This window comes from Lytechinus variegatus, chromosome 7 (genome assembly GCF_018143015.1).
Source record: "Lytechinus variegatus isolate NC3 chromosome 7, Lvar_3.0, whole genome shotgun sequence".
NCBI lineage: Eukaryota > Metazoa > Echinodermata > Echinoidea > Temnopleuroida > Toxopneustidae > Lytechinus > Lytechinus variegatus.
In genome coordinates, this window is record NC_054746.1 from 2,973,601 (window position 1) to 3,001,103 (window position 27,503).

The window sequence follows — 27,503 nt, forward strand, 5'->3', positions numbered from 1 at the left end:
ATACATTTAGACTGGCAAAACTAAAAATAATCATACATTTATGAATTTTGGTTGAAAACACAATTTGCATTGACTTTGTACACGAAATCACGTTTTTGAGCAATTTTCGGTCTGACATGCACTTACATAATGTTGCGTAATTTCGGAACCACACACCCGGGTGACGCAAAATTGGTCTCAAAAGTTGTGCAAGACTTGAAAGTAAAAACTCAGCGAGCTGCGTGGTCAAAAAATTTCGCACGGCGAAAATATCGCGCGATTCATTGAGGGGGGGGCCTTGGAGGCCCCCCCTGCCTAGATAGGGTTAAAAAGGGTGGTAGAGATGAGCATTCTAAGATTTCTCCTGAGCTTGCTTATTTTGAGAAGCTTTCATTAGACAAGTCAAGCAAAGTGTACAGTGCTTTAAGACGGTCATTTCAAGATAGTTCGATAGTTTCAAATGATGTAGCATTTAGGAGAATTTAAACAGAAACTGTTTGGAATTTCAACTTTTTGCTCATTTAAATGCATCCTTTTATCATAAAGAGGCGAGTCTGCCCTTATCAAATTTCGCGGGATCACATAAATCTGCTTGACTGGGGCGAAATTTGACTCCGAGGAAATAAACAACATGGAAATGCTTTGCATAATCTGGTCTGAAAAACTGCTTTAACAACTAAAATGTCTACTTGTGCAGACTTAACTGTTATCTCTTGTTGCCACAGTGTTCCTCCTGAAAGAGATCTTAGCAAAAAATACACCATTCACTAGGGTGTTCAGTTTGATGGCATCATTGCCAAGCCATCTGAGCAATCAGTGACTGGAACACAATAACATTGTGTCATATAGCTTTCATTTTAAAGTGTAGTACAGGTGAAAGAAAAGAGTGGCCAGTACCCCACATTTTCAGAGTTTATGTCCCATTCTTTTTTCTTGTGTCATGCAAGAAATATGTTTGTTCTAACACCTAACTCTTTCATCAAAATGATTTCTACTTAAGCCTATATTGCTCTCAGATGATAAGAGCATGATGCTCTCACAAAAGGAATGTTGATAGATTGACTCATTTTACTTCAAAACACAATCTGTTCTAAGTTTCCTCTGTTTATGGCGTGTTCATAAACCCTTGGGGAGCATTTCATGAAACAAACAGAGATTTTCACAAACAAATTTGCTCTGAGCCAATCAGATGCAAGGATTTCGGTAGCTTATAACAAGTCAGTGAAGTCACTGCACAGACCCTATTTTTTCATGAAATGGTCTGCTAGATCAGTTATCTATTTGATGGAAAGGGGATTCCGAGTTTGCTCACAATATTATGGAGCACAAACGTGTAAGTATATATTTATTTAAACAGTGCTGTCACAAGACTCCACTCAGCTACATTCACATAGATACTGGTTCACAAACTACTGTACTGCCAAAGGTTATCGAGCATTGACCTAAAGAAAAGACAGAAAAAAGAGAGAGTGGCAAATTTAATGATTTGGATTAAAAATTCATAAAATGTCTCTTTATGTACATTAAAAAGTCATGGTCTAATATGTTTGCTGAAATCCTAAATATTCAATTTTTCGCCAATACTCTTTTCTATTTGTTATTTTTTAAAATAAATTTATACTTGGTAGAAACATAAGGCAAATCTTTCATCCAGCACTTTATATTAAAGCGGTTTGTTGAATCTTTTCAAACATCTTTTATGAAACAGCCCCTTGAACCTTCCAGTTGCAAGACAACTACTCTACTACTGATCATCTAAAGGTGGGAGGAGGCATAAAATTGTGCTAATCATTATTTTCATGAATTACTTTTTTACAATAAAGTTGATAAAAACTGCCATATTGTGGTAGAACATAATCCATTTTGTGGGCAGGAGACATTTGTGCCTGACAAATCCAAAGATTTCCAAATAAAAATAGATCTTAAGGAGATTTAAAAAAAAAAAAAAAAACACCAACAGACCATATTCCCCTCACCCCAACGTTACTGCAACAATTATTTTATAGGCCATTCTGCCTATTCATACTTACAATGTCATCAATCTTCATGATACTCCTCACTGTCTCTGAAGCCAGCTGGATTGCACTGGTTGATACAAGCAGAGGCTGGATAACATTCTCCTCAAGGATATTAGTGATTGCACCCTAAGACAAAACAAATTACAAACAAATGTCTAATGAGTGAGTCTTTATGGCAGGTCTGTGAAATGAACAATTGCAAACAATACGTAATTTAAATATCCTGAAAAGACTTTGGCTACTTGCACAACTGTTCCTTTTCAATTGAGCACAGAGGTTGTGGTGACGACCAGAAGAATATAAAGAGCAAACGGCATATAACCATTGCGAAGAAAGATCTCCAAGTAGCAGTAACTAGAGTTATTTCACCAAGCGAGGCATGAATAAGTGTTTTGGTAGTTCTGAGTTTCCATTTTATAGGCTTTCTTTTGTTGGTTTCATGCTTAAGTTTTCTTTTATTTAGGTTGTATGTTTTATGTTCATGAAGTCTCCATAAACATTAAAGGGATGGTCCGGGCTGAAAATATTTATATCTAAATAAATAGAGTAAAATTCACAGAGCAAAATGCTGAAAATTTCATCAAAACCGGATAACAAATAACGAAAGTTATTGAATATTAAAAATTTGCATTATTCCGGTGAAACAGTTCTAGGCATGTCTTTATTAATGTTCATTAGGTGGGCTGATGATGTTATATCCCCACTTGTTCTTTGGTATTTTATTATATGAAATTGGGTTTATTCAACAATTTTCTACCAAGAACTTACAATTGGATTGACAACTGATTAAGTGCATTATTGCCACGACTTATTTCATCATAATGGAGACACATCATTTACATATGCATAAAAAAATGAAAGAATTATGATTTCATGTAATAACATAAGAAAAAGGAAAGTGGGTATGTGACATATCAGCCCACCTAATAAATATTCATGATGATGTGCATATGACCAAAATAGCTTTGCAATTGATCGCAAGTTCCTTGCAACGCCTGGTAAGTGAGATAACTATATGTACCTTTCTGACATTGATACCAGCAGTCTTTTCTCCCTGGGCATGCCTGTTCCTCAGCTCCGTCACAACACTGATGGGATTCAGCCCGGCATTCTCAGCCAGCGTAGACGGGATGACCTCCATGGCCTGGGCGAAGGCTCGGAAGCAATAAGCCTCCATGCCACTCAGACTGTTGCTGTACTCCGTCATGCGGTGAGAGATCTCGATCTCGGGTGCCCCTCCGCCAGCTATCAGAGCCCTAGTTGAAGAGAAAATAATGAGACGTGAGAGGAAATATGGGATGTGACAGTGTACGTCGACCTAGAATGCACAATAAATTCAAGCAAGAAAACTTGAGAAGTCCTGCTTAGTAAAATAAATGCAATTTTATGTCTATAATGCCACTTGTTTGAAAGTAATCTTGTATCATATGAAACTTTTTGGAAATTTAGTTCTTATACTGGTCCATTTTCAAAATCTTTGAGAATTTCTTTACTTCATTGGTCCACTGGTGACCTGCAGCTTTGGTTTGGCACTTAGTCAATCAGTCAGATCGACTTGGGTCTAGAACAGACCTCCCACAAGTGAAAAATAATATATTTAATGGCTTCGAAGTGTGAAGATGCTGGCATAGATTAAACTGATGAGGGAAACAAGACCATTTTGCTCAGATATAGCTCTTTTTCAAATCACTGTTGGACTCATAGGTGTCCTAAGTAAAGCTAAGTCATCATGGCAAGGGATCATATAAATAGGACAAAAATAACAACCTAGAGTTTAAAGTTTGCTCATACCTTGGATTACATGAATCTATACAAATAATGTATTAGCGAGTCTCAATATTTGGGACCTTCCTGATATCATTTGTCGGTTTTTTTTACTGCTTTGAAAACTTGTAATGCTCTCAAATGATCATGGCTTGAGCAGTTCATGAAGTGAAGTGAGAATTGAGAAAAATGCTGGTGAGATGTTCAAAAAGGTAATTATACGGAACTACTAATGCCTTGTTCCCACTTCCATGAGATACATTCAGAACACACGATTGGCCTTTCATAGATCGCAAAGTTTGTGAACTGTCTAAAATCTGATGTGATTACTCCATAGTCCACGGTTTCAATCATAGCTGTAGGAAATGGGTAGTCCAAGCAACTGCAATATAGACTCACAGCATAGCAGCACCACACTTTTGCACAAAACATTATGTATACATGGCAATGGAAATCATTATAGCAATAGGTAGGGTGGTATACCTTTTCTTTACAAGACACCTGATGACACAGAGAGCGTCATGGATAGAGCGTTCTGCCTCTTGTAGGACAAGCTTGTTGGATCCTCTAACCAAGACAGTCATGGTCTTACCAGGATTAGCTGCACCGGTGATCTAACAATGACAAGAAGGAGGATAAGGAATAAGGCAAGTCAATCCTACAATAAGGTGGAAGTATGCTATTACGAGACTTCATTCTTAGGACACACTTAAAGCCTTAAGCTCTAAACTCCAAACTGACCAATCATATTATATGCCATTCGGAAAAAGAAAACCGCTTTCATCTGTCTAGAGTCGGCTTCGATGGTGTAGACCTGTAGCATTAAATAGAACTTTTGGTTGTTGGAAGACCATTCAATACAAAAAACAGAGAAAAAGTAAAATAGTAAAAAAAAAAAATCCTTAAAATCATGTCTATCTGCAGAGATATTTTTTAAAGAAATATGTCAATGTGCATCTGCATGATTACAATTTTTTTTTTAAATCTCTAAATGCATATGCATCTTCAGTGGCAGATCCAAAAATATGAGAAAGAGGTGAAATGAGCAAACTGGAGTAGGGTTATACATTAGTGAAGATTACAATTTTCTTTCATTTATCTATAGTAAGTTTCCAATTGGTGGCTCTCAAAGCATAAAGGGGGTGTGCGTCCCTTGTCGCCTCCATCTAAATCTGCCAATGGAGTCTTCTGTGAACTTCATGATTCTCTGCAGTAAACCAATGTGATTTTGACTTACCTTGACAACCTTGCTGGTACCTGTAACGACTTCCTCCACCAGGTCAGCTGATGCCAGGTATTCAGGTGTGAAGTGGTCAATGCTTGCAATGGGTTTGCACCCAATGGCCTGGAATCAGAGGAAATGAAAAATACAATGTTGCATGGCTTTGCTGTGGTTTAGTGGTTCAGTCACTTGAACCTTGATGTTAGAGGCCGAGGGTTCCAATCCTACCAGGTGCAAAATGTCCACCCGAAATCACTTATTCATGTTCATCACTCTCCACCCAGGTTTTAAATGGGTACCAGGTAGGATGCGAACATCAATGTGATTTAGCATGTGTGCATTGGTTAAAATATGCTCCCCAGAGAGTGGAGATGGTGCACTCTATGGCCCATATTCAGAAGTAGGGTTTAATTCAAACTCTGGTTTAAAGTTGTGGTTTAACAATAGTGGCATAAATCTCTAGCAGTTGAATTTCAATGTATCAACTTATTTTCCTCTCAAATCATTCTGATTTTCTTCGAAAGGATAAATGAGATAGCTTTCTTTACCATTCATGACTTATGAAAGAGCACAGTAAAGAAACATTAAAAGAAATACATATTTTGACACTTCTGGCTTCCAAAAATTTTAGCACAGATGGTCTAAGTTAAACATGACTCTAGAATACGGGACTATGTGTGGAAACTGCGACGGATCCAATGACTGGAGTAACAATAGTAACATAAAGAGAGCACGCTTAGAAAATCATGTATCAAGCACTATGCAAATGTAACTACAAATTATAATTATCCTTTTATTTTAGATTGCGAGGATGCTGGCATAGGTCAGCATCTGATGACAGGTGAGGGAAGCAAGACAATAATCACTGTAGTTTTGCTCAGATATAGCTCTTTTTCAAATCACTGTAGGGCTCATAGGTGTCCTAAGTAAAGCTATGTCATCATGGCAAGGGATTCTATAAATCAGACCTGACATGTTTAGCATGTTAAAGCCATCCCACACCTTACGACTGTTCGCAATCCGATTTTGAAACAAATCGTAGTTTGCTCATTTTCTGAAAATGTGAATGGATCATATCATTTGATTTAAGGTTAGAATTAATTGAAAGAATACTAATATAACCATTTTGAAAGATTGCAAACCTTTATTTTGGAGTAAAGGCCAAATTAGTTTTAAATCATAGCCAATCGCACGACTGCTATGACGTCATTACGACTAGATATTAATTTTTTTTTAAATTTTATTCTGAGGATGCGAGCATAGTCATAGATTTGAACATAGGTATCCGTACGATGATTTCGAACATTACACAGTAAGATATTCAAAGTCTCAATATTACCATCGAATTCTACAACATTTTATTCTGAACTCGGGTGTAAAATCATATGTAAATTGGTATGGTTGAAAAGTTATCACCCATCCAAAGGCAGCATGTGTGTCAATATGTATCCATAGATAGAAATTGTCATATTTCGTATTTTGAAAGAAAATTTTTGACAATCTACTTTATCTCACCTTGCATATGAACTCTATGTCTTCCCTCTCCACATCCTTTATCACCATGATCTTCATCTTCTGTAGGAAGTGAAGGGCTAAATCACTCAAGCCATCCCTATAACAGAAAAGGAAAATAACAATAGTGACTGTGCATCAAAACACAACGTTTACTAAGGTATGTGTAATCTGCCATATGCAAAAAAAAAAATTGTTTGATTTGCTCAGATACAGCCTTTTTAAAATCAATGTTGGACTCATAGGTGTCCTAAGTAAAAGCCAGGTCATCATCGCAAATTAAAAAAATCTTCAACTTATAAGATTTGCTTATGATTTTACATATCATATTTTCCAGATCTGTTTTTTAAGAAAAAAAAATGTAATGGATTTTTATGATTCATTAACATCAATCATTGGCATAATTAAATCTTATTTCAGTATAAAGACAGTCAAAGAAATTATAAAAATAATACAAAATATATGAAAATGAAAACAACTCCAGGTAGTTTGTTCAAATCATCAGGAAATATTTACCACAACTGTTGTGCATATATAATATAATATATAAGCACTTTTCAGTAAAACTCAATTTTTTCTTCATTAATTCATGTGAAGATCCAACCAAACATTCATACTTATTGAATACTTACATGCTTTGAAACACAGAACAAAATATTGTTGAAAATTTACAAGAAAAAATAAATCTGTTAATACATGTATGTTTTCTTTCATTTTTCTCATTCATACAGTCATTCATTCCTTTTTTTCACTATTATAGCAGAGTTAGTAGGGGTTTTTTTTTACCTGAGAATTGACTTTTGAATAAGGAGTACATTACAGCCAGCCTTCTTGATCTGTTTTACTAGGTTGAGGATGTAAGCCCTTTCCTCTCTTAGCACACGATCCATCTGGGTATAATCTGAGACCACAACCTGGTTGTCCATCTGAAATAGAAATTACCAAATGTGATCGTGAAACAAGTACTTGTGTTGATCAATGACTACTTTGTCACCTTCTCGAACATAGGCTGTTAGCAGTCGCATTCCTGCACATAGGCCGTTAGCACACACTGTTCACTTCACGCTACCGGCCTTTCCGCGGGAAGGCAGTGTGCAGTACACGATTACGGCCTTTGTGCGGGAAGGTGACTCGCTAACAGCCTTTGTCCAGGAAGGTGACGATTTGTTATAAGCTACTGAAAATCCTTGTATCCGATTGGCTCAGATAATTTTGTCAGACAAAATCACTGACAAAATTTTTCATGAAACACTGCACTGTTACTGGGTAACTAGTAAAGCTAAGATAGGACATAAGATATATTTGAGCTTATGATATCTATAAGGCCTGGTCACACCTCCCGAGCGTTGTTGGAGCAGTCGTGGAGAGAAGAGAAAAAAAATCACCGCCGCTCCCTCCAGTTCACCATTTTCAATTGTTTTTTTTTTTTTCAATTTTTCCCCCAATTTTGTGAACGAAATTCGACTCTCTTTCCCTTCCGCTCCACCACCGCTCCAACAACGCTCGGGAGGTGTGACCAGGCTTTTTAATAAGAAATATTCACAAAGCTGGAAATTTTTCATCAATTCATCAATGTAACAAATACAACAATCTTTGAAAAACCACAATCAACCACATTTACACAATGAGCAACTTCCCATTTTGCAGCCATTTGTTTTGCAATAGCTTTAGAGGTCTGCATGCGAAGACTGATGAGGAAAACAACTCATTACAATTTTGCTCAGATATAGCTCCTTTTCAAATCACTGTTGGACTCATAAGGTGTCCTAAGTAAAGCTACGTCATCATGGCAAAGGATTCCAAAAATCAGACATTAATAGCAAATTGTAGCCCTTCACTAAATCGGCACAAAAACAGTGAAATTTGTCCATTTTGATCCTCAATAGGGATATGAAATTGCTACAAAATGGCAAATTTTGTCCATTTCGCTCTGTTCGAAATGCATGTGTTATAGAAAGTTAGAAACTGTCTACAAAGGCCATCTGTATCCAGTGTATCTCTAAGATGGACTTTATAGACAAGTTGGACTGTAATTAGTTACAAATGAAATATCTTAAATCCCAAAATGAAAATACATAGCCCATTGAAAATGAAGTATGTATTTTGTATTATTCTTATGATGATCTGCATAGTACCGATGAGGTTTTTATTGGTCCAACACTGTTACCTGTCTATCTGTTTTTGTAAATTTCTTTGTATACATTTTAATTTAATGGAAAACCAATGAAATGAAAAGAAAACAAGGCACTAAACTTACATCTGTCTTGGGAGCTGAAAGGCAGAACTGGATAAGACCAATTTTGGCCTTTTCTACTTTGTGTGGGCCAGAAGAGCCTGCTGCCTTTTGACTGAAAACAAGTCCTTTCACTAATTCAGTATCTTCAATGGTACCCCTATGGAGTGTATAAAATGTAGAAATGGAATAGAGATAAATAGTTCAGCATGAAGAAGCCACAACTGGGAGGAAACTTAGCTTTGATACCAACCATTTTGTTTCACCCTATATAGCTTGGGCTATTCTGAAATTGCATATCCCATTGGTTTTTTAATAACATTGAGCATTCTATTTAAGTTTGTGTTTAGACAATAAAAATGCAATACCCCTCTCCCATCCACCTCACCCTTAAAAAAACCAAAACAAAATGCTTTCACATCAATGGTAAGGTATTACTGACAACAAAACCATTACCAAATGTTTACTGTTGCCCCTCCCCTCCCCCAAACAGAAAGTACTTACCCTAATTTCTGGATACATTTGATGTCAGTTAGGTCAACATTGGTTGCCGTTGATGGGTCTATGACTTGTAAGATTGCATCAACTGCAATAGGAGCAAGGAGATTTGAGTACTGGGATACAACCTGGAATAAAAAAAAAATAAAAAAGGAATAAAGATCCTTTTCTGTATGATTTTCAATTTAAATGCAGAAAAAAATACTTTCTAAGTTGTTTTAATCTTTGCTATGTGGTGTCAGAATGTAAAAAAATAATTTTGCTCAGATATAGCTCCGTCTAAAATCACTGTTAGACTCATAGGTGTCCTAAGTAAAGCTACGTCATCATGGCAATGAGAAAGACAAAAAAAAGGAAAGAAACCTAGAGATGTGTTCTGAAAACTGTAATTTCTGGAGCTGTTATCGATAATTTTTTTTTCACTAGTCCTATTGATAAAGACATGTTTTTGCCACTTAGCGATAAATCGATAACCTTTCTCTCATTGACAATACCCACTATTATGTACTTCAGAAAAGTTTCTCCGCATTCACACTTTTCGCATTAGCAGTCTTTATCATTTGTTCATTAAAAACCGCCGCTGGCCCACTGTGGCATGCACGCTTGCAAAGTCACGAGTCTGACTCTAAGAAAGTAAAAATATATCTAGACAATTAAGAGTTTTAAAAATCAGTTTAGACATCAAAAGATTCAAAACTATTATAGCCTCACAGGTAAATTTCGTTCTTTTTAGTTTGTATGGGTGTTATTTGTTTCTCCATGTTCATAATTTCAGTTTCAATTTTCACTGACAGTGCACAAACTGCGATGTCGGTTATGCTATGTCGGCGTCCCCAAGCCTAGCCTAAACCTTCGGCACCAATGTGGAAGGGATGCAGCCTTGTCTAAACTGCCGTGGTGCATTCAATTTTACCTCGAACCAGCCTATTAACAAAACATTCTTTTGTCGATAGTTGTCGATGTCGGTGTTTTCACCATTATATCAACAGAGAATTTTCTTATTAATTACAGCAATAGTAATTTCCAATATCAGAAAGTGTTCTTTGGCATTTAACAAAGTATCCTAAAGTGCAGAATCCTATTTATTCTAACATTCTAAACAATATCCCATTTTTATATTAGCATCCAGCTCCCTAAAGCAGCATTGTCTAGCATGTCTTATGCGCTGGCTTGCATTTTTTGTCATGTATAAATTTCACCAAATTAATGTATAATACAAAGGACTAATATTGATTATAAAAAAACTGATTAATTAGAAGAGGAAAATCATGCAAAGCACAAACGTATGAGGAATATGATAAAAACTTAAATCTTGCTATCGTGTTGCTAACACTGTGGTGGTCTGACCTTTAAAGAAAATACCCCTCCCAAATTGTCCTTAAAGCTTACTACCCCTTAGATCTGTTGTTCCAAGAGACTTTGCATGGTTGGCCCAGGTCAAGGGGTTTAATATGCCATCATATGTTTTTTTTTTTCTTAAAGCTGTTTTTAAGTTACTCACAGCTCCACAAATGACAAAAGACCCTTTCTTTAGGTCTATGATCTACCCCAGAGATTCAATGGCTCCCAAGAATGCATATCAGTTAATCATAAAGCTGTTTATAAAGTTGTTACTCATTTATGAACAGCCGAACCAGTTTATGAACCACTCACCAGGAACTCCCGGGAATCTTTAGAGGAACAGACAGAGACATACCTTAGAGTTGAGTGATGTAGTGGCGCTTTGAAGAAGAGCCTCTCTCTCGTTGAGGTTCACGGGAACAGACATATCAGCCAGGATCTCGCAGGCCTTGTCTGCTGCATTTTGGAAGGACTCGGATATAATGGTTGGATGAATACCTGGCAAGCATGGAAAACAAAGAATTAATAAGATAGAATTTTGCGAGTGTGTGTTTGTAACATACCTACCAACCCTTAAAGCAAAGAAATACAAGTAGAAACAATCTTTTAAGAAACAGTTCTGAACTTCAATGTCAAACATACTTGTACAAAAAGGGAACATGGGATTGTCTTTTCTTTTCTTCCAATTAGGAATATTTCTTGTTAATAATATGAAAAATTGGCAGGTAAAATTGACAGATTGAAAACTCTGTTTGAAATAGAAACATCATGCAAACCAAGTTAGGCTTCCAAGTAGCAGAACTACAGGTGAAAAATAAGAAGCCTCATATCATTATTATCCGTAAAAAAAAAGAACATCCATTGAGGTGGTGAGATGAATCCAAAGGACCTGCATATTTTCAAGGTAAAGATGATCACGATAAACCCACCAAAACCTTTATATGATCTGTTATCCTAGTGGGATATAACCATTAAAAAATATTCTTTTAAAACCTCTCAAAATAATAAATTATTCTTATTTACTAACAATTCATTGCAGACAGTAGGGCAACATGTATTTTCCTGTTTACCTACTGAAATTAAATGTGCAATGTGCATCCTGTAATGGAATAGGATGGCCATTCTTTTGCAGGGCTCGAATTAAGAATTTAAAGGGGCAAGGCCATTTTTTAAAAGGACACTTAAGGGAAAGGGCAGGCAGTTTTCACTTTATGGGACATCCAAGGCCATCAAAAAAAGGGCATCAATAAAAATGCACTTTTCAATGGGGCACATGCACTGGATTACCGCAGGGCACCAAGGCCACAGCAAAAAAGGGCAGTTATTTTGGCCTTAACTCTACAAATATTTGAAAGGGCATCAAGGCCATTTCTGAGGGCATCTAAGGCCATGGCCTTGGATGGCCTTGGATTAATTCGAGCCCTGCTTTTGTAATACAACATGTTTTGTTTGTTGTTGCTCTATTTACCTTTGTCCAATAGCCTTGCAGTTGCCTCCAAAAGACTCCCAGCAATTACCACAACAGACGTTGTTCCATCACCAGCCTCTACATCTTGAGCCTTTGAAAGCTCTACCAGCTAACCAGGAAAACAAACAAGAAATGAAAATATTCGTACAGGGTTGTTAGCAGAGCAGCAAATGATTTTTTTTAAAGTTTTCCTTGAAAATATTTGTCAATACCAGTTTATACAACACTATATAAACTGGCTTATAATAAAAACATCAACTTTATAATCGCTCCTACAAATATTTAAAGCAAGAAATCATAGGCAGTATTCTGAAAAAGTTATCTGAAATATGTTCTCATCTACGTCACGATCTCAAATTGGTAATCTGAAAACATTCTCATCTATTTCTGATTTAAAACTTATACTGGGTGTGTAAATCTATAACTTGCGCTTGCGATAGGGGCAGTCCTTACAGAGATAAGAAACGTGTTGAGATTTTCAGAATACCGATTTGCAATGATTTAACGTCTTCCTCTCTCTATGAGATAAGTCAAAAGATAAGAACGGAGATAATGACGTTTTCAGCATACCACCCCAAACCATCTTTGATACAAACCATTTTGGCTGCTGGATGAAGGACTTGCATCTGCTTCAAGATGGTGGCACCATCATTGGTAATTGTTACATCTCCCTTGGCATCTTGAATCTGCACAGACAGACACAAATATGATCAAAAGTGACTATTATATACTGGTGAAAACAATTCACACAGGTCCATATTCAGATTAAAAATTCAAACTATTACTAATTAGGTGATCAGTCCCCCCCCCCCTCCCCTCTTCTCAATTTCTGAATATACAATACATACTCTGAATATATTATTGTGTTTTTCCACTTCAAGCATGACTAAGGGTTACATGTATACATAAATGTTTACTATTTTCCATATTTTAGTATGCTAACTATAGTAAAGGCTTTGGCTTTGTGACCGTGAAATATATCGAATTGTCCTAAATCCAGCAATTATTTCTTTACGATGCATACTTAAAGGTCAAGTCCACCTCAGAAAAATGTTGATTTGAATCAATACAGAAAAATCAGACAAGCACAATGCTGAAAATTTCATCAAAATCGGATGTAAAATAAGAAAGTTATGACATTTCAAAGTTTCGCTTATTTTCAACAAAATAGTTATATGAACGAGCCAGTTACATCCAAATGAGAGAGTCGATGATGTCACTCACTCACTATTTCTTTTGTTTTTTATTGTTTGAATTATACAATATTTTAATTTTTACGAATTTGACAATTAGGACCTCCTTGCCTGAAGCACAAAATGTTAAAATAATGGAATTCCATGTGTTTAGGGAGGAATGAAACTTCATTTTACATGACAATGACGAGAAAATCAAAATATTTCATATTTCATATAATAAAATACAAAAGAAATAGTGAGTGATGTCATCAACTCTCTCATTTGGATGTAACTGGCTCGTTCATATAACTATTTTGTTGAAAATAAGCGAAACTTTAAAATGCCATAACTTTCTTATTTTACATCCGATTTTGATGAAATTTTCAGTGTTGTGCTTGTTGAATTTTTCTCTTTTTATTCAAATCAAGTTTTTGTTGGGGTGGACTTGTCCTTTAAGTTTAAAGTCGATTCACCAAATGATCAAGCACCCACATAAATTTGATGGAGGCATTAAAGGAAAAAAAAATTGAATCTAGTTAAATACATGTTATACTGACCATCTTATCCATGCCCCTTGGGCCCAAACTTGTACGGACAGCATCTGCAACAGCTGAAATCAAATAAACAAAATCGAAAAAAAGAATGAGCAACAGAAAAAAAAAGAGTACACAAATATAAAATTTGTAGGAATTTGGTGCGAGCATTGCAATGGCAATGCAATTGCTGAACACTTGTCAGGAGTTATATGTACATTAACCCAGGGAGCTATAGCTATAACAATAACTTGGAAACAAAATTGTGAATACAGAAATTACGCACTTACATGTACCACGATTATATGGATGAAGGTCTATCGTGTGGCAGTATCCTGACATTGAGGCACAGACTAGAACCTCAAATAAACAAGTGGAATGCCTCTGGCCGTCTCACTTGCATCACGGGGTTCAATATAGCAGCAGTGCTGACTTTGAAAACTACTCTAACTCGCACAAGATGTTCAGTGAGTTACTCTTATGTCCACTTTTTATGAACTAGACCAATAAACTTACAGAGATATGATGGTTATTCAACAAAAAACCCCAACATGGCCAAATTTCATTGACCTTACATGACCTTTGACCTTGATCATGTGACCTGAAACTCGCGCAGGATATTCAGTGATACTTGATTACTCTTATGTCCAAGTTTCATGAATCAGATCCATAATTTGATGGTAATTCAACAGATACACCCAATTCAGCCAAAGTTCATTGACCTTTGACCTTGGTCATGTGACCTGAAATGCGCACAGGATGTTCAGTGATACTTGATTATTCTAATGTCCAAGATTTACGAACTAGACCAATAAACTTTCAAAGTTATGATGGTAATTCAACAGATTCCCCCAATTCGGCCAAAGTTCATTGACCCTAAATGACCTTTGACCTTAATCATGAGACCTGAAACTTGCACAAAATGTTCAGTGATGCTTGATTACTATTATGTCCAAGTTTCATGAATCAGATCTGTTATATATAAGAAGAATTGTAAAAGCAATTACATTCATTTATTTAGTAATTTCCCCTTTAAGGATATTTTGGAATGATCAAGAACATTCCACAACTAGTTTGTAAAAGAGTTTGTTAAGCAGGCCTCTGCCTATTTAAAGGCCAAGGATTATTGTTTTTTCTGAATAGAGATTACTTTACAATAGAATTGTATTGGTAGTGGAAATGAACAATAGCCTTAGCTATTTTGTTGACACATGTTAATTTCACTGAGGTCATTCAAGAGTCTTCCAGAATGTGATTACTCCAGACAATATTGATGAAACACCCCCTGGTTCAGTGGTTGAAGCGGGACATTTTAGCACATGATTTTGCCGCCCTCTATAAGCGTCACGTAACTAGGTTGCATTAACAATGGATCCAAGATGGCGAAGACAACAAATATTTAACCGATATTTTTACCCATGTACAGTAAAGGGCGCTGGTCCAAAATTGGGATTGTCCCAGAAAACAAGGATATCCTCATAAACCAAGACAAATCATGTCTTGGTAAATTGAGACTGTCCTTGTTTATGGGGACGTTTTTTTTTCACTTCCCCCTACGGGACAAATACAGCAATTACGGAAATTGAGAGTGCTAAAAATAGATTCAGTGACCTCAATTTTCCCCAGTTCACCGTCTACTTTTCATGACTTACCGTCTTCCAATAATCTTGTTATGAAACCTGATATGTTTACATTGACTAGCACACTTGATTGGTGTCGGCACTTGACAGGTGAATGAACATTCCTAGATTTCTTGTGTGAAGAAATCCTTATAAACTGAGACAGTCCCTGTAAACTGGGACGATCCCAATTTTCTGACCAGCGCCTCTACTGATGTACAGAAGTGTTAACGTCAGATTCAAATTATAAGGCGCAGTTTGGTGCATTTGTATAGTTGCATTTTCCCTTCCGATGTGGGACCCTATACGTACGGCCGTGTTTACGTCGCCATCTTGATTTCTTTGTCTTCCGCTTGGCGACAGCACGCGAATCGCGCGATTTGCGTTCTGTCGCCAAGCGGAAGACAAAGAAATCAAGATGGCGACGTAAACACGGCCGTAAGCTCTCCCATCTTTTCATAACAAATCTCTTGTTTTTTTAATAAATTCTTCTTTAAAAATGAAATCAATATCGCAGAAATGTTGGAAATGAAGTTGGACCCCATGTAGGCCTACATGTTTTAGGGCTAGATCTTTTAGAGGGAAAGTAGAATTCTCGGGGGTGAAAGTTTCTGGTTTTGTACCCGTATGTGGGGAAGTATAGGAAGGAGTACCAGGCGTTAGTGGGGAGCGAATCCATACGTACAGACAGTATATAACTTTCACTCCCCAAAACGCCGCAGCCCAGGCCGCGCGTTTCTGTTTTACACCCTGGCGAAGGCATTTTCCGGAAAAGTAGCCAAAAAGCGACTAGTGAAGAGTCTACGTCTACGTTTGTTTACATTATCAGCTGGGCGCGCGATCCAAAGTCCGCACCGAAGTTATCCGCAGAACAAACCGTACTTGCAAATGCAGCTGAGCTTATACTTTCCAGGTTCAATACGAATGTTTGCCTTGATCATTTGCCTTGCTGATTTGCTGATGTCTGTCTTTCTCTCTGTCTATAGATATATCTATCTCTCAAATTCTATCTCTACCAATGTAACTGCAGTATCTATCTATCTAATAATCTTCTCTGTCTCTCTCATTCTTTATCTAACATCTATCTATCTCAAATTCTCTCTCTCTCTATCTAATCCATCCATCTGTCTGTCTTTCTCTATTTCTCTCTATCTATATATCTATCTATCTATGTATCTATCTATCTGTTAATTTGTCTATCTTCTCTGTCTCTCTCATTCTTTATCTTTCTATCTATCTAACATCTATCTATCTGTCTCTCAAATTCTCTATCTCTCTCCTTCTCTAGCATATTCTGTCTGTCTTTTTTCTCTCTTTCTCTTTGTCCGTCCATATTTCTATCTACAACATCTCTCTCTCTCTATCTATCTATCCTTCTCTCTCTCTTTCTCTCTCTCCCCCTCTCCCTCTATATATCGACCTGTCTCTCCCCTCTCTCTATTTATCTATCTATCCACCTCTCTCTATTTCTATCTATCTACCTATTGTGGTAAATTGAATTTTATTGCAAAATCATTTTTCTTAGCGGAGACACCGTACGAGAATTTAAAGCGAAAGTGTATTTCTTTTTGGTCGATATGTTCCGTTGTTTACTCACCTGTTACGTAACGTCAGTGATGTTGTTACCCAAAGAAGTAAAAGTAGTTCCTCAGACTTATAGCTGATTATTCTCATATATTCATGATGTGAATGATGTTTATGTTAAATCCATAGTTGTTTTCATTATACTTTTCATTTATACTAAATCTAGTAATATGTCATAAATATTTGTGATGTTGTGGAAGGATATTTACATCAGATAGCGTTCAAGTGTAGTTGGCGCGAAAGAATAAGCGTTTATGTTGTTACGGCGGTAGGATAAATCAGAAAGCGATTTGTGACGACAGTGTACGTTAGGGGTACTATGTTCGTTCTTCCAAGTCAAGTTCGACAAGGAGGCATGTAAGTTTGATTCTAAGTTATATCGTTTTATCAATTTAGCAGCTAAGATTTTGACTACGTTGATATTATTCTTAAGAAAACAATTATCACAGTGAGTAGGGTTGAATATGTCAATTCAATTTTGTATATCTGGTACATGATCGTTATATGCTTCATGTTATTGTTATAGTCAATTTCACTTTACAAGGTGAAGATTTCTTATGATCTGCTTATAAAATGAATTTATATTATGTTCTTTTTTATGATGAGATCGAGTACATTAGACGAAGTTGATATTCTTGTCAGTACTTTGCCATGATCAGTTTTGTATACCCCCCCCCCCTTCGCCGTACGTAGAAAGTGAATGAACTTTGTTTATTTTGATTATAATTGCCGAGTGGTAGTAATAGTCTTGGAAATTCAGACTCGATTGAATTAGATGAGTTTTAAGGAACCATACTAGCTAATTTTGTTATGTCAATTTTTAGGGAATTTCATTTGACGTACTACCATGTATGAGTGATGCCGAGTGAGGTCTCCAGAGGTACGTGATTGGTGGATGTACCCTTGTTCTCTCTTGGCCTATAGTAGGGTGAGTTAGTCAGGATGGCCAAGTTATGGTTATTTTGTTGTGATTTACATGTATAATAATTACAAAATAACTGTTTAAATACTATGATATAATGTGCTTAGAAAGAATGATTTGAAATCAGTGCTACATTATTGTGATTATTATCATTGGTTAATTGGAATATATTTTTGTGAACATAAGACTTCATTGAATGAAAAGTGATCAATAATTCTTCTTAGTAATGTGATAGCCTTATGAGCAAGAAATGAATTATGTATACTTACATACAATTTATGTTGTATAATTTCTTCTGGTACTTGAATTAAATTGTTATTGAATTAAATCCATAATCATGCAATTGATTAATGAAATACAATTTAACGATTAATGATGTACCATTTATCAAGATATGATATGATGATCATGTGATCTTGGATCAGTATTGATTAATTTTTTATATTCATTGTTCCCTTATTTACAGGGGTTTGTTTTCCCTGTTTTGCATGATCCACCGGCTGTCAATAAATGGCTGACCCACCCCTACTTCTTGTCTATGGTTCTATGGTTTTCCTGACTGAGTACCCAACCCCCAACCCATACTACCACCCAAGCCCAGTTTACTACAATGGTGTCAGAAGTGGGATCACCGGTTTGAGATTGATGCAACCCCCTACTACGTCAGAGGACGCCAGCAGGTCAAGAGGATAAGAAGACGCAATTAGATATAAGATATATTAAGGTTGAAAGGTAATTTGGTTGAAATAATTGAAACAAGTTAAGAAATAGTAACTATATTCTATAAGAAGTTGTATTGTTTCAGAATTGTCATAGATTTCTTTCCCCAAATAAACCAGCAGGATGCCTGGAGGTAATGTTGGGACTGGGGCTGGTGCGACCCCTAGCACTAGCCTCGAAGACATGATTGCTTCTATGACTGGCGCGTTTCGAAGTATGTCCATGGCTAGGTCAATGCCCTCGATGAAGTTGCCTAAGTTTAAGGGTACTCCACAGAAGCCTGGTGATTTGACTGTACGTGAATGGTTTGATGAGTTCGATGAATACTGCCAATATTACCAGTTATCGGAGAGAGAGAAGGCACAAGTTCTTGTGACTCATCTAAGTGGTCCTGCCAAGGATGAAATCATGTGTAGGGAGGCAAGCCTTCGTGAGGATCCGACCGGCCTGAGAAGGGTTCTGATGACTCGGTTTGGCTTAAGAGAGAGCGTCCAAAGCTTGAGTAGTGAACTTCACAGCCGTGTCCAACTTGACGGAGAATCACTTGCGGATTTCAGTAGTGTTCTCATCCGTTTGCATGATAGGATGGAAGCAGCCGCTTCCATACCTGAGAAGGAGGCTCTGCAAAGATTGAGAGACATGACCCTCAAGGAAAAATTCGTGAGAGGGGTGCGGGACAAACAGATCCAGAGAGAGCTGAGGAGGATCCTAATTTCTAGCGGATCTGGGACATTCCTGACGATGAGAGAAGAAGTCCTGAATTTATTTCAAGACACAGATACGGTCCCAAGACCTAGGGTGAGAGAATGTGAAGTAGAGACTGCTAGGGTCGAAGCATCTTCTGAGACAGCTGAGATAAAAACAATGAGGGAGGAAATATCTCTTCTTAAAGAGGGACTTAGTGAAGTTGTCAAGGAAATTCAGGCCCTACAGCTCCCCCCTCATCTTCGACAAAGGCCAAAGAAAAAAGGAGAGTTACATTGCTTTAATTGCAAACAGAAGGGCCATGTACAGAAAAATTGTGCTAAACCACCTAGATGTTATGGCTGTGACAAGCCAGGTCACTTCAAGAAAGATTGTCCAGAGGTTATGGAAACGGTGAGGGGTAATCCTGGAAATCAACTGAGTGAAGGATCCGCTGAAGTCCTCGCAGTATCCAACCCTTCAAATTATCTTTCATCGCTGGTATCAGAAAGTCCAAAAGCCATAGTCAAGATAGCTGGAGTAGAGACTGGATGTATTCTAGACACAGGTGCCGAATCGAGTCTGGTTCCACTGAGTTACTACGAGAGATATTTAGAGGGGATCATTGGGGATCTCGAAGGCACTGGTAGCGGTTTAAGAGTGACTGGCATCTCAGGAGCCGTCCCAATCGTAGGTTACTTCAGGGCACCAGTTACAGCCAATGGGAAGACTGACGAAGTAGGATTTCTTGTGATTAAGGATGTAGTCCCTAGTAAGAGAAAGGAATACCCAGTTTTATTAGGCTCCAATGCTCTTTATAGCTTTGTGGGAGATGATGAGTCCCAGAGTGGAAAAACTGACTGGCAGATGGTTGCGGAGGTCTTAAAGGCATTTCCTAAGTCTGTGTTGAAACCGGAGACTTCAACTGTGCTGAGGACTGGAGACGACAATGAGTTGATACCACCACTTACTGTCGGGAGGTTAGAGTGTCACGTGGACAGTGCAGTCCAGTGGGATGGTTGCACTCAGGCGAAGGGAGAAAGTCTTCAGGTGACAGTAGCCAACCGGAGTGAGCAGCAACTTGTCATTGAGCCCAATACGACACTGGCATCTGCTACAAGGATTGAAAGAAAGAGTGAAATAGTACTACAAGAACAGAACAATACAGTGGAAGTCATGGTCACTGATATAGAAGTTGAGCCTGGCGCAGTTAATAATGAGGCTCCAGTGAGTGATGCGGTTGACGGACCAGATATTGATAGCCGAATCCAAACTTGCCTGGATGGTCGCAATCTCAAACTACCTATTGGAGTTAATTTAGATGGACTGGAAGCTAAGAAAACCGATGTTTTTGGGTTATTTAGCCTCGAAGAACTGAAGATACTCCAAGAGCAGGATGAATCACTTGGGGTGATTTGGGACTGTTATCGGAAAGGATGGCAACCAGGTCAAGTGATCTCTGAGGATAATAAAGAGGTGCGAAGTTGGCTGAAAGAGTGGACAAGTTTGACTGAGAAGAAAGGTGTACTATATCGACAGGTCCAAGTGATGGGGAAGAACGTCTTACAATTGTTAGTTCCTGAGAAGCTTCGGAAGACAATTCTTGAATCCGTTCATGACAGATGGGGACACCAAGGAGTGACACGAACCTTGAGCCTGTTGCGTGAACGGTGCTTCTGGCCTGGTCTACATGGTGATGTTAGACGTCATGTGAGGAACTGCTTGAATTGTAATGTGGCCAAAGCTCCATCACCAACAGTGAAGACACCCATGAGGCATCTTATAGCTTTCAGACCATTGGAAGTGTTGGCCATAGATTTCTTGAAGGTTGACAAGGGGAGAGGAGGCTATGAAGATATCTTAGTCATGTCTGATGTTTACACGAAGTACGCCCAAGCTGTTGCGTGTAAGGACCAAACAGCGGTGACAGTAGCAAGAGTGCTTCGTGACTCATGGTTCTCACATTATGGTATACCACAGCGAATACACTCTGACCAAGGCAGGGACTTTGAAGGGAAATTGATACAGGAGTTATGTAAGTTGTACAATATCAGCAAGTCCAGAACCACCCCCTACCACCCAGAGGGAAACGGGCAAATTGAGCGTTTCAATCGCACCTTGTGTACTATGATTAGGTCGATGGAACCTAGTGAGCGCAGACACTGGCCAGAGATGTTATTCCATTTGGTGTACATATATAATAGTACACCACACCGAGTTACTGGTTACTCACCTTACCGACTGATGTATGGGAGGGTCCCATCAATACCTCTTGATCAACTCTTATCTCAGCAGCAAGGGGACTGGGATCAAGACTATGTTGCAGCTCAAGCTGATGCTCTTACTAAGATGAATGCAATAGTAGAGAGCAACACGAAGAAGGTAGCAGAGTATAACAAGAGTAGGCATGATCTAGGGCTGAAGGAAAAGAAGATCACGATTGGGCAACATGTATTATTGCGAAGGACCGCATTCAAGGGAAGACATAAACTAGCTGATCATTATCATAGAGACAAGTATGTCGTAGTTTGGATCAATCCTGAAGAGGATGTGTGTAGCATCAGGCCTTTACATGGAGGCAAAGTACAGACAGTAAACAAGAAATATCTATTGGAGTACCCGAGAGAACCTGAAGAAGGGGATCCACCAGAATTATGGCCTCCAGTAGAAGATGATGAAATGTCAGACACCTCTAGTAATGATGAAGATGACGAAAATCATATCATGCTCCCTAACTTCAATGATAGACTTCCAGTTCGGGAGGAAGTAGGTCAGAGGCAACTACGACGCTCGACGAGAGTAACCAAGGGAATGCATAGTAACCCTTATAACCTGCCCAGGACGGCAGTGAGATGATTTTTCCTATTTCTCTTCTGTCATTTTTCTTTCCATGATGTTGGATATTTACATTTTTTCATTTTGGAGATATTAAAACTACTCAGATGAGGATTGTTTTGCTTGAAGTATAGGTATAGATTTAAATATTTAATAATATGAGCATTTTACATAATACATCTGTTAAAAATGCAATTTTGTAAAAAAAAAATTGTATGTCTATTTGAAGAATTGAAAAAAAATTCTAATAGGATGAATATTATTTGTAATATGGAAAAAATGTTATTCTGTCAGGATGGATTGTGGTAAATTGAATTTTATTGCAAAATCATTTTTCTTAGCGGAGACACCGTACGAGAATTTAAAGCGAAAGTGTATTTCTTTTTGGTCGATATGTTCCGTTGTTTACTCACCTGTTACGTAACGTCAGTGATGTTGTTACCCAAAGAAGTAAAAGTAGTTCCTCAGACTTATAGCTGATTATTCTCATATATTCATGATGTGAATGATGTTTATGTTAAATCCATAGTTGTTTTCATTATACTTTTCATTTATACTAAATCTAGTAATATGTCATAAATATTTGTGATGTTGTGGAAGGATATTTACATCAGATAGCGTTCAAGTGTAGTTGGCGCGAAAGAATAAGCGTTTATGTTGTTACGGCGGTAGGATAAATCAGAAAGCGATTTGTGACGACAGTGTACGTTAGGGGTACTATGTTCGTTCTTCCAAGTCAAGTTCGACAAGGAGGCATGTAAGTTTGATTCTAAGTTATATCGTTTTATCAATTTAGCAGCTAAGATTTTGACTACGTTGATATTATTCTTAAGAAAACAATTATCACAGTGAGTAGGGTTGAATATGTCAATTCAATTTTGTATATCTGGTACATGATCGTTATATGCTTCATGTTATTGTTATAGTCAATTTCACATTACAAGGTGAAGATTTCTTATGATCTGCTTATAAAATGAAATTATATTATGTTCTTTTCTATGATGAGATCGAGTACATTAGACGAAGTTGATATTCTTGTCAGTACTTTGCCATGATCAGTTTTGTATACCCCCCCCCCCCCTTCGCCGTACGTAGAAAGTGAATGAACTTTGTTTATTTTGATTATAATTGCCGAGTGGTAGTAATAGTCTTGGAAATTCAGACTCGATTGAATTAGATGAGTTTTAAGGAACCATACTAGCTAATTTTGTTATGTCAATTTTTAGGGAATTTCATTTGACGTACTACCATGTATGAGTGATGCCGAGTGAGGTCTCCAGAGGTACGTGATTGGTGGATGTACCCTTGTTCTCTCTTGGCCTATAGTAGGGTGAGTTAGTCAGGATGGCCAAGTTATGGTTATTTTGTTGTGATTTACATGTATAATAATTACAAAATAACTGTTTAAATACTATGATATAATGTGCTTAGAAAGAATGATTTGAAATCAGTGCTACATTATTGTGATTATTATCATTGGTTAATTGGAATATATTTTTGTGAACATAAGACTTCATTGAATGAAAAGTGATCAATAATTCTTCTTAGTAATGTGATAGCCTTATGAGCAAGAAATGAATTATGTATACTTACATACAATTTATGTTGTATAATTTCTTCTGGTACTTGAATTAAATTGTTATTGAATTAAATCCATAATCATGCAATTGATTAATGAAATACAATTTAACGATTAATGATGTACCATTTATCAAGATATGATATGATGATCATGTGATCTTGGATCAGTATTGATTAATTTTTTATATTCATTGTTCCCTTATTTACAGGGGTTTGTTTTCCCTGTTTTGCATGATCCACCGGCTGTCAATAAATGGCTGACCCACCCCTACTTCTTGTCTATGGTTCTATGGTTTTCCTGACTGAGTACCCAACCCCCAACCCATACTACCACCCAAGCCCAGTTTACTACCTATTTACTACCTAGTTTACTATCTATCTTGTCTATCTTGTCTCTATCTATTTATCAGTCTTCTATATCTATCTTTCGGCAGCTTCTAAGTGTATCAATCCATCAAACTTCAATTTGTCTTTCCATTATAAGTATCTGTTTATTTTGATTTTGTCTGTCATTCTATTCATTTAGTTAATTTTTTTATTTTTAGAAAAAAAAAACTATCATAAACAACGCGACTGCAAATGCATGTTCGGATTTCACTCCTGACTGCCGCTCTCTCTGTAGGTATGTGACAAAAAAAATGAAAATCCTCAAATCTCAATGAATTTGGTATCATTTGAAAGCCCTTAAAAAGACCTTTCAAATGATACCAAGAACTCAAATTTTCATCAAGAAATTATAAAGTTATTCCAGTTTAAGTCGCGCATATTTATCCAAATTTGTGGTCATTGTCTTAATGTAAAGTCAATGGAGTGCATAACCAATTTTTGTGACCATTTTGTGACCATTTTGAACCCAAGTCTTCAACGGGCTCTAACTTCTTTGTTTTTGAGCCCTTTGAAGTAATTTTGGTATCAATGGAAAGGTGAAAGAAAACTCAATTGATGTGTAATCATTTCACTTGGTAATTTTTCTTCTTATTATGCGTAAAATAATTTATTTTAATTAATTCTAATTAATTATGCAAATTACAATTACTCGCCTCTTTTTTTTGCCAAATGAAGGTGATAATGAGAGATAATTTGTATATAATTTAGTTGGCATCAAAACAGCATCATGTAGATAATTTCCTAAATGAATTTGTTTAAAGTATTGTTTTTGTAATTTCTAATGTATTTCTTTGTTTTTCTGATATAAATTACAATTAGCTCTTTTTCAACTTTAGTATTGTGTACATGTATGTATGGGGTCTTTTTTTTTACAAATGAAAAATATCATTCCTTTTGTACATGTACTTTGTATGGTATAAAAATACAAGTGTGCTTTTCTGATGTATTTGATTGTTTCACCAATTCTTTATGTATTTTATTGTTTCAACAATTTGTTTATAGATGGATAATGTAGCTTTCATTTTGGAGACCGTGGGCATTCGATTCCAAATTTTTTTAGGAAGGATGAGCAGCAGAGTCTGATTGTGTAAAGATGTAGCATTGCATGTAATTCAAGTATCAAGAAGGAAACATAAAAATTAAGCTTTAATATATGCATTTCTTAGATATGTATGATTACAACAAAGGCCATGTTCGAGCACTCCTTTTTTAATGAAAAATAAGTTCATATTCTAGCGTGAAATCACTGCACATAAATAAAGCTCTGAACAGCAACAAAAACAGGCATCAAAGCTCCAACACTCAAAACAAGAGAACAAAAGTGACACAAAAACTTATACAAATCCCATCCCCATTTCAACTTATGAACACAACCCCCCCCCCTCCTTGAAAAAAAATAATAATTATAATAAAATAGAAAAAAAATGAATAACATAGAAAAAAAAATAGACAATAGTGGAAGTGAAATATTTCCTCTGAGAGTGAAAAATTAAACAACAAATTTTTTGCATTTTAATCATGGGCGGAAATTGGCCCCAAAGGTAGGGGGACGCTGGCATCGGCGGCGAAAGCCAACAATTTTAGGGGGGACCACCAAATTATTTTGATAATCAAAAAAATACACCAAAGGTTATCAACCAAAAATTATAGGGGGATGCAGAAAACTAAATTTGACAAGCAAAAAAAAAAAAGAAAAGAAAAAAAAGTTATCAAAAAAAAAAAATTGAGGTGGGGGGGATCGTCCCCCACCTCAAATTAAGGGCGGGGGGTACACTTCCCCCAGCTTTCGCCGCCTATGGATGCTGGCAACTCTGACAAGTTAAAAAAAAAAGTTTATCCCCAAACTGTTGTAAGGTCATTTTGACCCAAAAAAGTTTGACCAAAAAAGAAAAAAAAGAAAAAAAAATGTATTATTGTTACATGTCCCCCAATTATTTTGGGTAGGGGGACGTGTCCCCCTGGGATTTCCACCCATGAATTTAATTTTAGAAAAGTCAACATTGATATTCCACTGTCAAAAGCAAATCCAGTTTCCAAATGAAACGATAATCAACCACCTAGACTCTTGACTTGAGTCACATAACCTTGGGATGATAAAATCTTTCTGTGACAAATGTATTAAAATCAATATCAGAATAATTATCTACGGTATAATGACAGAGATTTCCCAAAAAAGGCACAACATAATCATCAAGTAAGCAATTTACGATCTAGTTCAATCCAGCATGAACGACTCACTATCGACCGCTCCCATCACCCTGCCAACCGCAGGCGCATCGGGCAGCTCGACTGCCGAGAGACCGGCTGTGACAAGGGTAGCATCGCCCTGCCAACCGCAGGCGCATCGGGCAGCTCGACTGCCGAGAGACCGGCTGTGACAAGGGTAGCTGGCATCTCTTATATCTGGACTGCGCAACGTCAGAATCGCGTAAGTTTGGATTTTTTGATAATTCAAATATATTTCCAGTCAAATTGTATACCTAATCGGATTCTTGTTTTACTTACCATAAAAAAATTTCGAACATTTACGCGTCCAAAAATTTGATGAACTTTCAAGCTCCGATATCCACACTTTACAGGCGAGTTTCCACATTGAAACTTATATGTACAGAAAGAGCACATCTTCAGCTGTCTGTTAAAAGGCACGAGATTGCACCTACTATGTGCGCATGCGCATTAAACCCCATTTTCAATGAGCCGCCCAGACAGAGGCGATGCCACTCGCAGCAAAACCCGTGCCACCAAAACCAGCGCTCGCGATGCCCCGTATTCGCACATAGCTACTCTCTGTACATGAAGTGCCGAGGAACTCTGTGCTCTGACCAGACCAGTAACTGTGCAAATTGCATGCGGTGGTGGACTCGCCCGTGTCGCACGCTGCATGCAACCAGCGACGTGTGTAGACTCTTCACTAGTCGCCTTTTGGCTACTTTTCCGGAAAATGCCTTCGCCAGGGTGTAAAACGGAAACGCGCGCCCAGGCCAGGCTACACAAGTGCGCGTACACAAATCTACAAGTGGTTCCCAAAAACACGATTTGGCCGTATTTTTTTATGGTTCAGATTCTCCTATATAAGGAGATGCGTAAGAAAAAAAAATGAGGCTAATTATGATCACTCTTTGGCCTCTGTATTTATGAGCTTCCATACCAGGAGCGTTAGTTACCTTTCGCAGCAGTAATGTTACTTCGTCTAATCTCCGCCGGTTTTTCACGATCAACATAAGCCGATTGACTCGGCCCATGAGTTGGTGCCTTAGCAGTTGGCATGTTCATCAATTTAGGTATCCAGAAATGATAATCTGAAAGTAAAACACACCAGGTTGCTACGGATATTTAACGATTTTATTCAGCTACAAATTGACGTCTTCTACACTGAAATCATGTTCATATGTCCTGTTCCTTCGCTATAGGCCATACAGTACAACATT

General features: G+C 37.3%; 1 protein-coding gene across 1 annotated transcript; it reads right to left on the reverse strand.

Moving 5' to 3' along the window:
- Positions 1 to 737: 737 nt before the first annotated feature.
- Positions 738 to 27,503, reverse strand: LOC121418222 (T-complex protein 1 subunit delta-like). Its single transcript, XM_041611961.1, has 14 exons — positions 27,240 to 27,503; positions 13,768 to 13,820; positions 12,632 to 12,721; positions 12,036 to 12,144; positions 10,923 to 11,065; positions 9,233 to 9,354; positions 8,753 to 8,888; positions 7,282 to 7,421; positions 6,499 to 6,595; positions 4,999 to 5,106; positions 4,245 to 4,375; positions 3,019 to 3,253; positions 2,010 to 2,123; positions 738 to 1,421 (listed from the first exon to the last, which is right to left on the reverse strand). The coding sequence occupies exons 1-14, from the start codon at positions 27,346 to 27,348 to the stop codon at positions 1,407 to 1,409; spliced, it is 1,602 nt and encodes a 533-aa protein (XP_041467895.1). The 5' UTR covers positions 27,349 to 27,503; the 3' UTR covers positions 738 to 1,406.